Source organism: Procambarus clarkii, chromosome 28 (assembly GCF_040958095.1).
Source record: "Procambarus clarkii isolate CNS0578487 chromosome 28, FALCON_Pclarkii_2.0, whole genome shotgun sequence".
NCBI classification, from domain to species: domain Eukaryota; kingdom Metazoa; phylum Arthropoda; class Malacostraca; order Decapoda; family Cambaridae; genus Procambarus; species Procambarus clarkii.
The window spans coordinates 43934283-43950801 of NC_091177.1; the positions used below are offsets into that span (position 1 = coordinate 43934283).

General features: G+C 40.5%; 1 protein-coding gene across 1 annotated transcript; it reads right to left on the reverse strand.

Moving 5' to 3' along the window:
* Positions 1–351: 351 nt before the first annotated feature.
* Positions 352–855, reverse strand: LOC123755154 (uncharacterized). Its single transcript, XM_045737635.1, has one exon. The coding sequence runs from the start codon at positions 853–855 to the stop codon at positions 352–354; it is 504 nt and encodes a 167-aa protein (XP_045593591.1).
* Between the last annotated feature and the right edge of the window lie 15664 nt (positions 856–16519).

The following is a 16519-nucleotide window of genomic DNA, read 5'->3' on the forward strand; positions in this document are numbered from 1 at the left end:
CTCCAGTGGAGTTGTTTCTTGGATTAAACACACTTGAGAAATAATGGTTTACTCTCCATCACTTAATCTGGACGGTAGAGCGATGGTCTCGCTTCATGCAGGTCGACGCTCAATACCCGACCATCCACAAGTGGGTGGGCACTATCACCGTCCCATCACAAACGCTGATCCTGACCCCTTCCCCTGATAATTCCCTTCTTCCTCCCCCTAGTGTGTGTGTTGGGGGGGGGGGGGGGTTTGAGGGCCTCTCTTCACCCTGCACTTAGCTCAGAACCCATCAACACCGGAGACGTTGCATAAGAAACGTCCCTGACGTTAGTGATTTTTATTTGAGGCATTTGTGTGTGAGTGTTACTTGAAGCCTCCATGTTGAGGAGTGTTACTTGAAGCCTCCATGTTGAGGTGAGTGTTACTTGAAGCCTCCATGTTGAGGTGAGTGTTACTTGAAGCCTCCATGTTGAGGTGAGTGTTACTTGAAGCCTCCATGTTGAGGTGAGTGTTACTTGAAGCCTCCATGTTGAGGTGAGTGTTACTTGAAGCCTCCATGTTGAGGTGAGTGTTACTTGAAGCCTCCATGTTGAGGTGAGTGTTACTTGAAGCCTCCATGTTGAGGTGAGTGTTACTTGAAGCCTCCATGTTGAGGTGAGTGTTACTTGAAGCCTCCATGTTGAGGTGAGTGTTACTTGAAGCCTCCATGTTGAGGTGAGTGTTACTTGAAGCCTCCATGTTGAGGTGAGTGTTACTTGAAGCCTCCATGTTGAGGTGAGTGTTACTTGAAGCCTCCATGTTGAGGTGAGTGTTACTTGAAGCCTCCATGTTGAGGTGAGTGTGGTGAGTGTTACTTGAAGCCTCCATGTTGAGGTGAGTGTGTGAGTGTTACTTGAAGCCTCCATGTTGAGGTGAGTGTTACTTGAAGCCTCCATGTTGAGGTGAGTGTGGTGAGTGTTACTTGAAGCCTCCATGTTGAGGTGAGTGTGTGAGTGTTACTTGAAGCCTCCATGTTGAGGTGAGTGTTACTTGAAGCCTCCATGTTGAGGTGAGTGTGTGAGTGTTACTTGAAGCCTAAAGTTTATGTATTTGGCAGCTCTTTGGTAATATTCTGGACTCATTTCCCAACGATTATTATTGTTTAGTTGGCGAGGTTCCACCAGTGTGAACACTACTGAACTGCTAACAAGTTTAAATGAGGAAATTATTGTTTTAAGGTGATTAATTACCTCAGCTGGGTGTCGAGTAGGATGGGTGTAGCTGGGTGTCGAGTAGGATGGGTGTAGCTGGGTGTCGAGTAGGATGGATGTAGCTGGGTGTCGAGTAGGATGGGTGTAGCTGGGTGTCGAGTAGGATGGATGTAGCTGGGTGTCGAGTAGGATGGATGTAGCTGGGTGTCGAGTAGGATGGGTGTAGCTGGGTGTCGAGTAGGATGGATGTAGCTGGGTGTCGAGTAGGATGGATGTAGCTGGGTGTCGAGTAGGATGGATGTAGCTGGGTGTCGAGTAGGATGGGTGTAGCTGGGTGTCGAGTAGGATGGGTGAAGCTGGGTGTCGAGTAGGATGGGTGTAGCTGGGTGTCGAGTAGGATGGGTGTAGCTGGGTGTCGAGTAGGATGGGTGAAGCTGGGTGTCGAGTAGGATGGGTGAAGCTGGGTGTCGAGTAGGATGGGTGAAGCTGGGTGTCGAGTAGGATGGGTGTCATTACCACCTAAATAAATAATAGTTAGATGGTGAGGCCACTCTGACGCAGGGTTAATGTGGAGTTATTATAGAAGTTATGAGCTGTTGCTCCTGGTGACCTGAAGATCCTTACCTCAATATGAGGTATAGGTCTAGTGTTGTGGGCAATTGACTGTGTCCCACGAGTGCTACTTTATACATGAGGTATAAGCAGCAAATAAATTGGTGTGTATTAGGCTAACCTAGGTGTTACTCTGCCGGTAGCCACGATTAATAAAATGTGGTTAGCCTAGATTACTACACACAGTAATTAGTTATGATTATAGTATTAATTGTAATATATCCGGTTCGAAGGACCATATTTTTGTGTTGGGAAGAAAGTTTACTCTCTATTAATTGATTGATATTTAATTAATAGATTAATTTAAATTAATCGAAGGACCATCCTATTTTGACTGAACAGGGAAACAGATAAAGCTAAATGATAAGGACTGAAATACCAGTGCCTATGGATAAGAAACTATTAAAGATTATTCTTTAAACTTCTATGGACTGTATAATATTAATGTTCGAGAATAAACTTTCCGTCCTTCACAAAACTGGGGGTTAATACCAGAAGTAATCTAATCCCAGTACGCTTCATCGAGGCTGGTTCTTCCGCGAATAAAATTAGTAATTCTACTAAATACTATTAACATTAGATAAATTGATTAATGGTAAAAAGATTATATGTTGATAAACTGAGCAATTATTCTCATTTGACTTTTATGAGGCTAACATATTCCATTAAGTATCTCAAATCAAATAAACTAAATCTCTTTGACTGATCTAGAATTTGCTCAATTAAATAAACAATAGAAAGGATTTCAGCTGCTTAGCTGTAATAGTGAACGGAGAGGTAGAGGTGCAATGGCGTCGTCTGCTACTTGCGGCCACACGTGAGTTCCAGCATGGCGTGGGAACATGAGGACCACGGCCACTTACAACACAAGCTGAAATTTCAACTGAATATACTAATTGGTTACACCTACTATATAATATCTGCACTATGCCATAAAAGGAATAAATTTAATTCCTTATGGACGTACTTATTGTTTGAGGAGGTCGCGTGGCTTAACGATGGACAGTGCACAGTACATTGATATAACTAGAGATCTCTCGATAGAACAAATATTAGGGCACTTAACCTGCTGGTTGTCCACCGAAGCAGTTTCAGATTGCTACTGGAGCAATGGCACGCTCCTAGGCCGATTAAATATAAGGGCCTAACGTAGTATTGATGGTAATCGACACTCCCGGGACGCACGATGTAATTGTTGGCGTCCTCACGGCGTGGTAGCTGCTAGCGAAGTAATGGCGGCGTCTCTCCGCCCTCCCTCAACTCGTCTCACGCATTCACAACAGAAATTACTAATCACGGATAATTCTTTTTCGTGTAATTACTGATGTAATGCGTTAATGAGAACTGGGTTGCAATTATAGGGAATTAAATAATATCATATTCTCGTTAAACGATGTTAATCGAGAAATGGAGAGAAAATTTATCTCCTCCATAGCATTCGTACGTAACAGATGAAACTGCTGCTTGATAATAATTTCAGTTAATAACTCTCGGTTTTGGATTAATGGGAGCTATATTATCCATAGTTAATTACTGTACAGAATACTGATAATTTTAGAGAACCACATTCAATTTTCTAACATATTGGTAATAAATATGATTAAATGTACATTATCTGACGCAATCCTGCCTCTCGATGTCGTGAGAATATTAGCAATAGGCTCAGATAAAGAAATATTAATTTATATAAACACTACCGTTAGTGAAATTAATAACTACTGTAATTAGTATATAATAATGATGTATTATAATACAATGGTAGTGTATTAGTGTTGGAAATTTTCAACACATGCTGTTCAGTCAAAACGGGAATTTTCTAAAATATAAATTAATATTATAATATATTAGCACATTGTGCATATATAGGCATAGGTTAGGTTAGGTGTTTAGGTTCTGTTGACGATTATTTGTATTTGTAGTACGTGGGTGAAGCATTTACAGCGTTGTGGTTCGAACAACATTCGTCAGTGAAGCACTTGTTCCGGAAGTGTTCGAACGAAATCAGTTGTGAGTCGTGTGTAAACCGTTTTTTATTCATAAACACCTGGCCGGGCGGGGGGGGGGGGGATGGAGTCACTTTTGGGTCTTTGTTTGGAGGATGGGCTGCGACTCTCAACTAATGACATTCGAACAGTTCCGGAACAAGTGCTTCACTGACGAATGTTGTTCGAACCACAACGCTGTAAATGCTTCACCCACGTACTATAAATACAAAATAATTGCCAACAGAACCTGAACACCTAACTTAACCTAACTTATTCACAATATGCTACTATATTATAATATTATGTTATATTTGAGAAAATTCCCGTTTTGACAGAACAGCATGTAAAAATTTATGAATGCGTCTGTGGGGTTGACCGCTGGATGGAATGGACTTGAGTCGAGGACGGGTTGCATGGTTGAAGCCATAGCATTTTACCAATTGAGGTGAGGTGAATGAGGTGATTTGGTAAAATGCTATGCCCAAGATTACTATCCGAGTGCCGGCGGTGGGGTGGTTCAAATAGCCTCGGCTATCACCTCATTATGTCCGGTCGTGATGGTCAAGTGGATTAAGGCGTCTTGTACATACCAGTTGCGTGGCTCCTGGGAGTATGGGTTCGAGTCACTTCTGGGGTGTGAGTTTTCAGTTATATATATATATATATATATATATATATATATATATATATATATATATATATATATAGAAGTTTTGGCTCACCTATCTTTAAATTCTTTTAGGACCTCGGCAAAGACTTTACCCAGTCTTGACATGTTAACTGACTTAAATTTTCAGTTTAATAACTTCCTCCGAGGTAATAACTACTCACTCCAACCTCCCTTCTTCGCTACCTACAGACTTACTAAGGTAATAATATAATACCAAGGTCTGTACCAAATTAAGAGGCAGAGTAGTGTGAATACCAGTCATTTTTAATACGCTTATTTATATATATATATATATATATATATATATATATATATATATATATATATATATATATATATATATATATATATATATATATATATATATATATATATATATATATATATATATATCGTACCTATTAGCCAGAACGCACTTCTCAGGCTACTATGCAAGCCCCGATTTGCCTAATAAGCCAAGTTTTCCTGAATTAATATATTTTCTCTAATTTTTTTTTATGAAATGATAAAGCTACCCATTTCATTATGTATGAGGTCAATTTTTTTTTATTGAAGTTAAAATTAACGTAGATATATGAATGAACCTAACCTAACCTAACAAACCCTACCTAACCTAACCTAACCTATCTTAATAGGTTAGGTTAGGTTAGGTAGCCGAAAAAGTTAGGTTAGGTTAGGTTAGGTAGGTTAGGTAGTCGAAAAACAATTAATTCATGAAAACTTGGCTTATTAGGCAAATCGGGCCTTGCATAGTAGGCTGAGAAGTGCGTTCTGGCTACTAGGTACGATATATATATATATATATATATATATATATATATATATATATATATATATATATATATATGTCGTACCTAATAGCCAGAACGCACTTCTCAGCCAACTATGCATGGCCCAATTTGCCTAATAAGCCAAGTTTTCATGAATTAATGTTTTTTCGACTACCTAACCTACCTAACCTAACCTAACCTAAATTTTTCTGCTACCTAACCTAACCTAACCGATAGAGATAGGTTAGGTTAGGTTAGGTAGGGTTGGTTAGGTTCGGTCATATATCTACGTTAATTTTAACTCCAATAAAAAAAAATTGACCTCATACATAATGAAATGGGTAGCTTTATCATTTCATTAGAAAAAAATTAGAAAAAATATATTAATTCAGGAAAACTTGGCTTATTAGGCAAATCGGGCCTTGAATAGTAGGCTGAGAAGTGCGTTCTGGCTATTAGGTACGACATATATATATATATATATATATATATATATATATATATATATATATATATATATATATATATATATATATTTTTATTTCTAGTCTGACGCGACACGAGCGCGTTTCGTAAAACTTATTACATTTTCAAAGACTTTAGTTTACAAATACACAACTGAATAGAACTTACGCATCTCCGATTTTATATCTACATTTGAGTGAGGTGGATGGGGTGAGGTGGCATTAATAGGGTATTAATTTCATTAACACAAGACAGAACAAGAGGTGGCATTAATAGGGTATTAATTTCATCAACACAAGACAGAACACGAAACAATGGGTATTGAATAGAAGTGTTTGTAGAAAGCCTATTGGTCCATATTTCTTGATGCTTCTATATTGGAGCGGAGTCTTGAGGTGGGTAGAATATAGTTGTGCATTAATTGGCTGTTGATTGCTGGTGTTGACTTCTTGATGTGTAGTGCCTCGCAAACGTCAAGCCGCCTGCTATCGCTGTATCTATCGATGATTTCTGTGTTGTTTACTAGGATTTCTCTGGCGATGGTTTGGTTGTGGGAAGAGATTATATGTTCCTTAATGGAGCCCTGTTGCTTATGCATCGTTAAACGCCTAGAAAGAGATGTTCTTGTCTTGCCTATATACTGGGTTTTTTGGAGCTTACAGTCCCCAAGAGGGCATTTGAAGGCATAGACGACGTTAGTCTCTTTTAAAGCGTTCTGTTTTGTGTCTGGAGAGTTTCTCATGAGTAGGCTGGCCGTTTTTCTGGTTTTATAGTAAATCGTCAGTTGTATCCTCTGATTTTTGTCTGTAGGGATAACGTTTCTATTAACAACATCTTTCAGGACCCTTTCCTCCATTTTATGAGCTATATATATATATATATATATATATATATATATATATATATATATATATATATATATATACAACTTTAGAACACTTTCCCACCAGGAGACTCGAACCCTAGCCAGCACAGAAGCCTTCCAGCAACTGGCATAACAGGTACGCCTTAACCCTCTGCACCACCGCTCAGACCCTTAAAAGAGATGGTAATTTCGGAGTATTTAAATCCCCCAAAGATCAACACCTCCCAAGAGCACCAGAGCAAGTGAGGGGTCATTTAGACGTTAATTTCATCAAGTCCCTGTTAATATGGGAAGACACAGTGTCTCTGCTTAAGGCACAACTCTCCTAAACACGAGAGTTAAGTATACAACTTTAGAACACTTTCCCACCAGGAGACTCGAACCCTAGCCAGCACAGAAGCCTTCCAGCAACTGGCATAACAGGTACGCCTTAACCCTCTGCACCACCGCTCAGACCCTTAAAAGAGATGGTAATTTCGGAGTATTTAAATCCCCCAAAGATCAACACCTCCCAAGAGCACCAGAGCAAGTGAGGGGTCATTTAGACGTTAATTTCATCAAGTCCCTGTTAATATGGGAAGACACAGTGTCTCTGCTTAAGGCACAACTCTCCTAAACACGAGAGTTAAGTATACAACTTTAGAACACTTTCCCACCAGGAGACTCGAACCCTAGCCAGCACAGAAGCCTTCCAGCAACTGGCATAACAGGTACGCCTTAACCCTCTGCACCACCGCTCAGACCCTTAAAAGAGATGGTAATTTCGGAGTATTTAAATCCCCCAAAGATCAACACCTCCCAAGAGCACCAGAGCAAGTGAGGGGTCATTTAGACGTTAATTTCATCAAGTCCCTGTTAATATGGGAAGACACAGTGTCTCTGCTTAAGGCACAACTCTCCTAAACACGAGAGTTAAGTATACAACTTTAGAACACTTTCCCACCAGGAGACTCGAACCCTAGCCAGCACAGAAGCCTTCCAGCAACTGGCATAACAGGTACGCCTTAACCCTCTGCACCACCGCTCAGACCCTTAAAAGAGATGGTAATTTCGGAGTATTTAAATCCCCCAAAGATCAACACCTCCCAAGAGCACCAGAGCAAGTGAGGGGTCATTTAGACGTTAATTTCATCAAGTCCCTGTTAATATGGGAAGACACAGTGTCTCTGCTTAAGGCACAACTCTCCTAGACACTGTGTCTTCCCATATTAACAGGGACTTGATGAAATTAACGTCTAAATGACCCCTCACTTGCTCTGGTGCTCTTGGGAGGTGTTGATCTTTGGGGGATTTAAATACTCCGAAATTACCATCTCTTTTAAGGGTCTGAGCGGTGGTGCAGAGGGTTAAGGCGTACCTGTTATGCCAGTTGCTGGAAGGCTTCTGTGCTGGCTAGGGTTCGAGTCTCCTGGTGGGAAAGTGTTCTAAAGTTGTATACTTAACTCTCGTGTTTAGGAGAGTTGTGCCTTAAGCAGAGACACTGTGTCTTCCCATATTAACAGGGACTTGATGAAATTAACGTCTAAATGACCCCTCACTTGCTCTGGTGCTCTTGGGAGGTGTTGATCTTTGGGGGATTTAAATACTCCGAAATTACCATCTCTTTTAAGGGTCTGAGCGGTGGTGCAGAGGGTTAAGGCGTACCTGTTATGCCAGTTGCTGGAAGGCTTCTGTGCTGGCTAGGGTTCGAGTCTCCTGGTGGGAAAGTGTTCTAAAGTTGTATACTTAACTCTCGTGTTTAGGAGAGTTGTGCCTTAAGCAGAGACACTGTGTCTTCCCATATTAACAGGGACTTGATGAAATTAACGTCTAAATGACCCCTCACTTGCTCTGGTGCTCTTGGGAGGTGTTGATCTTTGGGGGATTTAAATACTCCGAAATTACCATCTCTTTTAAGGGTCTGAGCGGTGGTGCAGAGGGTTAAGGCGTACCTGTTATGCCAGTTGCTGGAAGGCTTCTGTGCTGGCTAGGGTTCGAGTCTCCTGGTGGGAAAGTGTTCTAAAGTTGTATACTTAACTCTCGTGTTTAGGAGAGTTGTGCCTTAAGCAGAGACACTGTGTCTTCCCATATTAACAGGGACTTGATGAAATTAACGTCTAAATGACCCCTCACTTGCTCTGGTGCTCTTGGGAGGTGTTGATCTTTGGGGGATTTAAATACTCCGAAATTACCATCTCTTTTAAGGGTCTGAGCGGTGGTGCAGAGGGTTAAGGCGTACCTGTTATGCCAGTTGCTGGAAGGCTTCTGTGCTGGCTAGGGTTCGAGTCTCCTGGTGGGAAAGTGTTCTAAAGTTGTATACTTAACTCTCGTGTTTAGGAGAGTTGTGCCATATATATATATATATATATATATATATATATATATATACAGTCTTCCCGTCTTTGTTCCACGATAGAACGATTTATATTAAAACATGAACTTAAGAAAACGCCTCAACAAGACACAATGTTTTATGTTTTAAAAAATAAACATGGAAATGCTTCATATAAAAACAGGCAAGAAGGTTTATTATTATACAAATTAACATTAGGGAACTCTTTATAATGTAGCAGGAACAGGTCCTGCCCCGATAGTGCACGACATTATCAGATATCACGTGATATCGTCCATATACTACCCCGATACTGCACGACATCATGCGATATCACATGATATCGTCTATATACTACCCCGATACTGCACGACATTATCAGATATCACATTATATCCTCCATATACTACCCCGATACTGCACGACATCACAAGATATCGTCTATATACTACCCCGATACTGCACGACATCATGCGATATCACATGATATCGTCTATATACTACCCCGATACTGCACGACATCATGCGATATCACATGATATCGTCTATATACTGCCAGGACACTGCACGACATCATTTGGTACCACATGATATCTCTCATACACTGCCCCATTACCTCAGGATATCGTTCATACACCCGCTCCGATACTACTGGATATCACTCATATTTTCATCCCGATATCTTAAGATATATTTATTATACTCGTCAAACAACACAAGATATCTTTGCATGCACCCTCCCAGATAAACATGATATCGTTCAACATTCCCCGACCCACAAGATATCGTTCATACACTCTCCTCGATAACAAATGATGTTATAAAGGCCAAAGTTTGAATTATAACATTATAAAAATTTTGGCTTTGTCAAAATTTTTGATTCCAGAAATTTTAAAAAATGAATATAAAAAATCCTGAACACTTTCGGGTTGCAAAACTCTCTTCATTACTGAAACAAAAATTAAAAAATTTAAACACGGCGAAAATTGTATCCAGTCATCTGGAATGTACCCAAAAAATCTCTGTCTATAGAATTTGTTTGTTATCAAAGACTGAAAGCAACAGACATGGGGCTGGCTCCTCCTAACTTTGCATGATGACCGGTGTGGGTGTGAGGACCATCAGAGGCAAGTCTTGGGCTGGACGGTAGAGCGACGGTCTCTCTTCATGCAGGTCGGGGTTCAATTCCCAACCAACCGAGTGGTTGGGCACCATTCCTTCCCGCCGTCCCATCCCAAATCCTTATCCTGACCCCTTGCCAGTGCTATATAGTCGTAATGGCTTGGCGCTTTCCCTGATCATTGATTCCCTTCACTCCCCGTGTAGTTGACTAAGATTGATGGCGACTCTTGAGTTCAACCAGTTCCAGCATTTAAGGTGACCTTGGAAAAATATGTACTAGGAAAACATTGAAACAAATAACTATTACATAAAAACTCCATCACCAACAAACTCTCACGCCTCAACACAGCCCATCTACACCAGAGTGTAGCAGAAGGTTCGCCCTCTGCAATATGGTATCTTCAGGCCACCAAGTTAGACAGGCTAAATATCCCAAAAGGAATCCACAAGGAAATAGTAGTTAGGTTATATAGACTACGTCTGGGTTACAGCTGCAACTGGGTGATTGGTGAACCCCGACAGAGGGAGTGCATCTTCTGCCAAACTGTCACAGAAAAGCCATTACTTCACTGTCTCCTGGAATGTGAAGCAACCAACGACCTTAGAAGAGCTTTAAGAGTTCCTGACTCTTGCAGTAACCAAACAGAAGCCATCAACACTGTCACTCATCTGGTCAAAAAAGGTGTCCAGCAGCTGGAGACCCTCATAAATACTGTCCAGCAGCTGGAGACCCTCATAAATACTGTCAAACAGTATCATCCCCTGCGATAACAGCCTGATGATTAAATGCGACCTCAACACACAGCATACACTTACTAAAAAAAATCTACCACTAACGGGCTATTCATGCCCGTGCGACCTCTTGGGTGGCATAATCTTCATCAATCTTATAAGGTCACAGTTACAGCCCCGCTCCTGTGCCCGGTAAATCCACTACGGGCTCACCATAACCCGTGCTACTTGGAACTTTTTGTTCCGAGTAGCTGAATCTAAAACAACAACCTTGTAAGCTTACTCTTACGGGTTATTCATGTCCATGCCACCTCTTGGTTGGCTTAATCGTCATCAATCTTGTAGCCTCAGTACACGAGTGTCTGTTATGTACAGTGTTTCTGAAGATGTCACATTGCTGACGAAACGTCGAACAGTAAAATGGAAAGATTAAGTGATCTAATGTTTCTTCACCCTCCAGATGGTAAAATAAATTTACGTAAAATGGAAAATATTCATACAAAATTAGCAATAGTCACATCCTTCTCAAGATGTATTATTAGATACGAAAGTACTTAGGGAAATTCCTGTCTTAATCCTACGTTCGTGGTCTGACACTGTCACATGATTCATCACGCGTTAAATTTCGTGATTTACAAACACACACACACACACACACACACACACACACACACACACACACACACACACACACACACACACACACACACACACACACACACACACACACACATATATATATGCGAGCAAGTTTCAATGGTCCCCAAGCCAATATGCAACTGAAAACTCCCCACCCCAGAAGAATTCGAACCCAGACCCCCAAGAGCAATATGCAACCTGACGTACCCGGTTCCTTAACCACTCGACCAACCATGACTGTACAAAAATCATTTGTAGCCGCGACTATATCCTCAACAACCTGACAGCACTTGGTGGTAAACTAGGGCACAGATATTTTATGGAATCACCTCTCTTTGAGGGACCACGCGAGCAACACAAATGCAAACAAGCTTGAATGGTCCCCGAACCAATACACAACTGAAAACGCCACACCCCAGAAGGATTCGAACCCATACAGCCAGGAGTACTATGCAAAATGGCGTACCCGGTTGGCGTTTCTGTCAAGTGAGGTGATTCGATGAAATATCTATGCCCAAGCTTACTACCAAGTGGTGTCAGGTCTTTGGTGATATAGCCCGGGCTACCAATGACTTTTGTAGAGTCACGGTTGGTCGAGTGGTTATGGAACCGGGTACGCCATGTTGCATAGTGCTCCTGGCTGCCTAGGGTCGAATCCTTCTGGGGTGTGGAGTTTTCAGTTGCATATTGGCTTGGGGACCATTCAAGCTTGTTCGCATTTGTATTGCTCACGTGAGCAACGAAATGAAAAAATAAAAAAATAAAAAAATAAACTATACTCACAAAATGAACGGTATGGTAAACAACACAGCTCAATTCCAATGCAATGTCATACAAAATATTTATATCAAAATGAAAATATATGGAAATCTATGAAAATTTCACTCTGTCAATGCAATCGAAAACATTGAAATGGAATCGTAACATATTTAGTATAGCATGTGTTGCTCTTACATGCAACAGATTGCGCTGTTTCTTAAAAAATGAATGTTTTTACCTGTCACAGGTGTGACATCTATACTTATACTTATGAAATGAAGGGTATTGTAAACAACACAGCTTAATTCGAACACAATGTCACACAAAATAATTAAATCAAAACGAAAATAAATCAGAATCTTCGAAAAATCAATTTATAAATGCAATCAGAAACATTGAAATGGAATCTTAACATATTGAGTAGAGCATGTGTTGTTACGTGCCACAGATGACACTGATTTAAAAAAAAATAAACTTTTTTCTTTCTGTCACAGGTCCGGCATGTTTATAGTAGGTACATAAAAACCAGCACTTATTCGAATGCAACTTTTTTTTCACATTGTGAAAAAACGTCAACCCGAGATGTACATTTTATGATGTCTGGGGCCTTGGGTGAAGCTTGAAGCTTCATGCTGAGTCTTGGTCTTGGAGATGTTGGGGTTGTACCGACAAGTAAGCTGGTTATTGATAGCTGAATGTGTCTCTTTGTGTAATGCTGCACCGATGTTTAATCTTAAAGTTTTGTTGTACATGTCGATAATTTCTGTGATGAACCTGTTGATGGTCTGGTTGTATGACTAAATGATTTCTTCTTTGATTGTTGTGTTGTTTGTTCATTGTTAAGCGCCTTGAACGGAGATGTTATCGTCTTACCTATATATGTTGATCGTTGGAACAGAATTTCCACGTTGGACCGTAGAGACCCACTTAGATATGGTGGGTAAATAGATATGACGATGAAGATGATAATGTTCCCTCACTATTCATATATCCCTGACATATTACCGGGAACATGAACAAATAAACATATGTGCCACATTAGTCGTTGCAAAAGCAACATGATATTGATATAAAGCAACAAAGACTGCGGCTACATGATGAACTGTGTTGGTCCTCGCTAATGTCATCACCACCAGCGCTCTCCAGGATTAATTAATTATTGTTATTAATGATTTTTTTATTAACTTTGGCCAGTTATGCCAGAATACATTAATTACGAGATAAACAATACTGTGTTGTGTTAATGGAAACACTGCATGTAATTTTTCACCTTAATAACCATGGCGCCTCTATTGTACATGTTATTGACGTATATTTATGTATTCATGAGTCTGCAAAAGATAATAGTGAATATCATTGGACAAAATAATTACAGAATGCCTTGCAAAACTAAATTTGTAAAGGTAAATCAGACCAAACAGCCGTAGCCATCTGGGACTAGACACAGGAGAGAGGGAAGAGCAGTGAGGCCAAAGCCATTGGTAATGGAACACGGGAACAACTGTGATAAAATGATGGAGGGAATGGTGGTCCGGGGCCGCATGTCCCGCTCCACCGGCAAGGTTGGGGGATCAGCTTCTCTCTATCGCAGTCCCTCAACTCAATGTCATTAATTGTTCGCAGTGTGTCACACACGAACCCGTCATAGCACACACACAGCCGGTGGCCCAGTGGACACCACGCTGGGCACGTGATCCTGTGGTCCAGGGTTCAATCCCGGGCGCCGGCGAGAAATGATGGACAGAGTTTCTTTCACCCTATGCTCCTGTTACCTAGCAGTAAATAGGTACCTGGGAGTTAGTCAGCTGTCACGGGCTGCTTCTTTGGGGGGGGGGGGGGTGGAGGAAAAAAAAGTAGTTGTAGTAGTAGAAACAGTTGATTGACAGTTGAGAGGCGGGTCGAAAGTGTAGAGCTCAACCCCCACAAGCACAACTAGGTGAATACACAGAGATACTAGAAATACTTTACCACAGAGATATTAGAAAGAACTTTTTTAGTAGCAGAGTGGTTGACAAATGGAATGCATTAAGCAGTGATGTGGTGGAGGCTGACTCCATACACAGTTTCAAGTGTAGATATGATAGAGCCCAGTAGGCTCAGGAATCTGTACACCAGTTGATTGACAGTTGAGAGGCGGGACCAAAGAGTCAAAGCTCAACCCCCCGCAAACACAACTAGGTGAGCACACACACATATACATAAAGAGAGAAATATAATCATTCAGGAACTATTGAGATAACAGCAGAAATCCAAGCAGACAAAAAGCAGTTGGAGAGAGAGTCTGCCACACAGCTCACGAGGCCCACGTCTTCGAGCGGCTAACATGAACTTGCCAGGTGTGTACAGGTTGGGCTTATATAATGCATCACGAGCAAACCAGGTAGATCACTAAAAAAATTTTAACAAATAAAAAACATAAGAATGAAGGTAACTGCAGAAGGTTCGTTGATTCCACAAATCAACAACCCTGTTACCGAACCAGTATTTACCCAGGTCTTTCCTAAATCTAAACTTATTCAATTTATACCCATTGTTTCGTGTTGTCTTGCGTTGATATTTTTAATTAATACCCTATTAACATTCTCTTTGTTATGTACTCACCTAGTTTTGGTAGCGGTGGTTGAGCTTTGGCTCTTTGGTCCGGCCTCTCAACCGTCAATCAACTAATGTACAGATTACTGAGCCTATTGGGCTCTGTCATATATACATTTGAAACTGTGTATGGAGTCAGCCTCCACCACATCACTTCCTAATGCATTCCACTTGTTAACTACTCTGACACTGAAAAAGTTGTCTCCAATGTCTCTGTGGCTCATTTGGGTACTCAGCTTCCACTGAGACACTGGGACACTGGGATTTATTAATCGAAGCGTTAGTAACAAGACACCTGGTGTGGTTCTTCAGCTATATCTTGCTCTGGTTAGGCCCCATTCAGATTATGCAGTTCAGTTTTGGTCGCCGTACTATAGAATGGATATAAATTCACTTGAACGTGTCCAGCGTAGGATGACTAAGTTAATTCCCCAAATTAGAAATTTTTCATATGAAGAAAGATTAACAAAGCTTAAATTGCATTCACTGGAAAGGCGAAGAGTTAGGGGTGACATGATAGAGGTTTACAAGTGGATGAATGTACATAACAAAGGGGATATTAATAGGGTATTAAAATTATCAACACAAGACAACACGAAACAATGGGTATAAATTGGATAAGTTTAGATTTAGGAAAGACTTGGGTAAATACTGGTTCAGTAACAGGGTTGATGATTTGTGGAACCAATTACCGCGTAACGTGGTGGAGGTGGGGTCCCTCGATTGTTTCAAGCGTGGGTTGGACATGTATGAGTAGGATTGGGTGGTTATAAATAGGAGCTGCCTCGTATGGGCCAATAGGCCTTCTGCAGTTACCTTTGTTCTTATGTTCTTATCTTCAAATGTTTTGCGTTCATGAAATAAACATTGTAATATTGTAGAACAAACCACTGTGTACATAATATGTAAGGATGGTGAGAATCGGTCAGAAACTAGATTTCTGAAGCTGTCTCAAAATTGAAATTTCAGTTTTAGAGATAAATGAAGATAAAGTTATCGATAACGACTAAGGTTGTTATAATTTATGAATAATCTTGAATATTTTAATAAACATTGTTTGACATTCGTATTCGAATATGTGAAAGTTGTAGGTCAATATGTGTTGAAATGAAGTCAAGAAAATATACCCCCCCCCCCCTAAAAAAAATAATGGGGAAACTGATAATGGGTCAATAAGGATGATAAGTATTATTGTTATAAGTGATAAGGCTAAAAGGTCCCCCATTCATCAATACAACCTAAAGAGACAAAGAGAATTGAGTTTGAAATCTGTAAATTTATCGGCCAAAAAAAATACAAGTCTTAACTTCTACCACCTGTGGCTGCCTAACACGTTGACCAATTTCATAAGAACATAAGAACAAAGGTAACTGCAGAAGGCCTATTGGCCCATACGAGGCAGCTCCTATTCTATAACCACCCAATCCCACTCATATACTTGTCCAACCCGTGCTTGAAACAATCGAGGGACCCCACCTCCACAATGTTACGCGGCAATTGGTTCCCCAAATCAACAACCCTGTTACTGAACCAGTATTTACCCAAGTCTTTCCTAAATCTAAACTTATCCAATTTATATCCATTGTTTCGTGTTCTGTCCTGTGTTGATACTTTTAATACCCTATTAATATCCCCCCGGTTATGTCCAATCATCCACTTGTAAACTTCTATCATGTCACCCCTAACTCTTCGCCTTTCCAGTGAATGCAACTTAAGCTTTGTTAATCTTTCTTCATATGAAAGATTTCTAATTTGGGGAATTAACTTAGTCATCCTACGCTGGACACGTTCAAGTGAATTTATATCCATTCTATAATAT

What these genes read in the sequence shown, in the direction of transcription:
- LOC123755154 (XM_045737635.1), bottom strand. Translation starts at nt 855, where the DNA reads ATGGAGGCTTCAAGTAACACTCACCACACTCACCTCAACATGGAGGCT.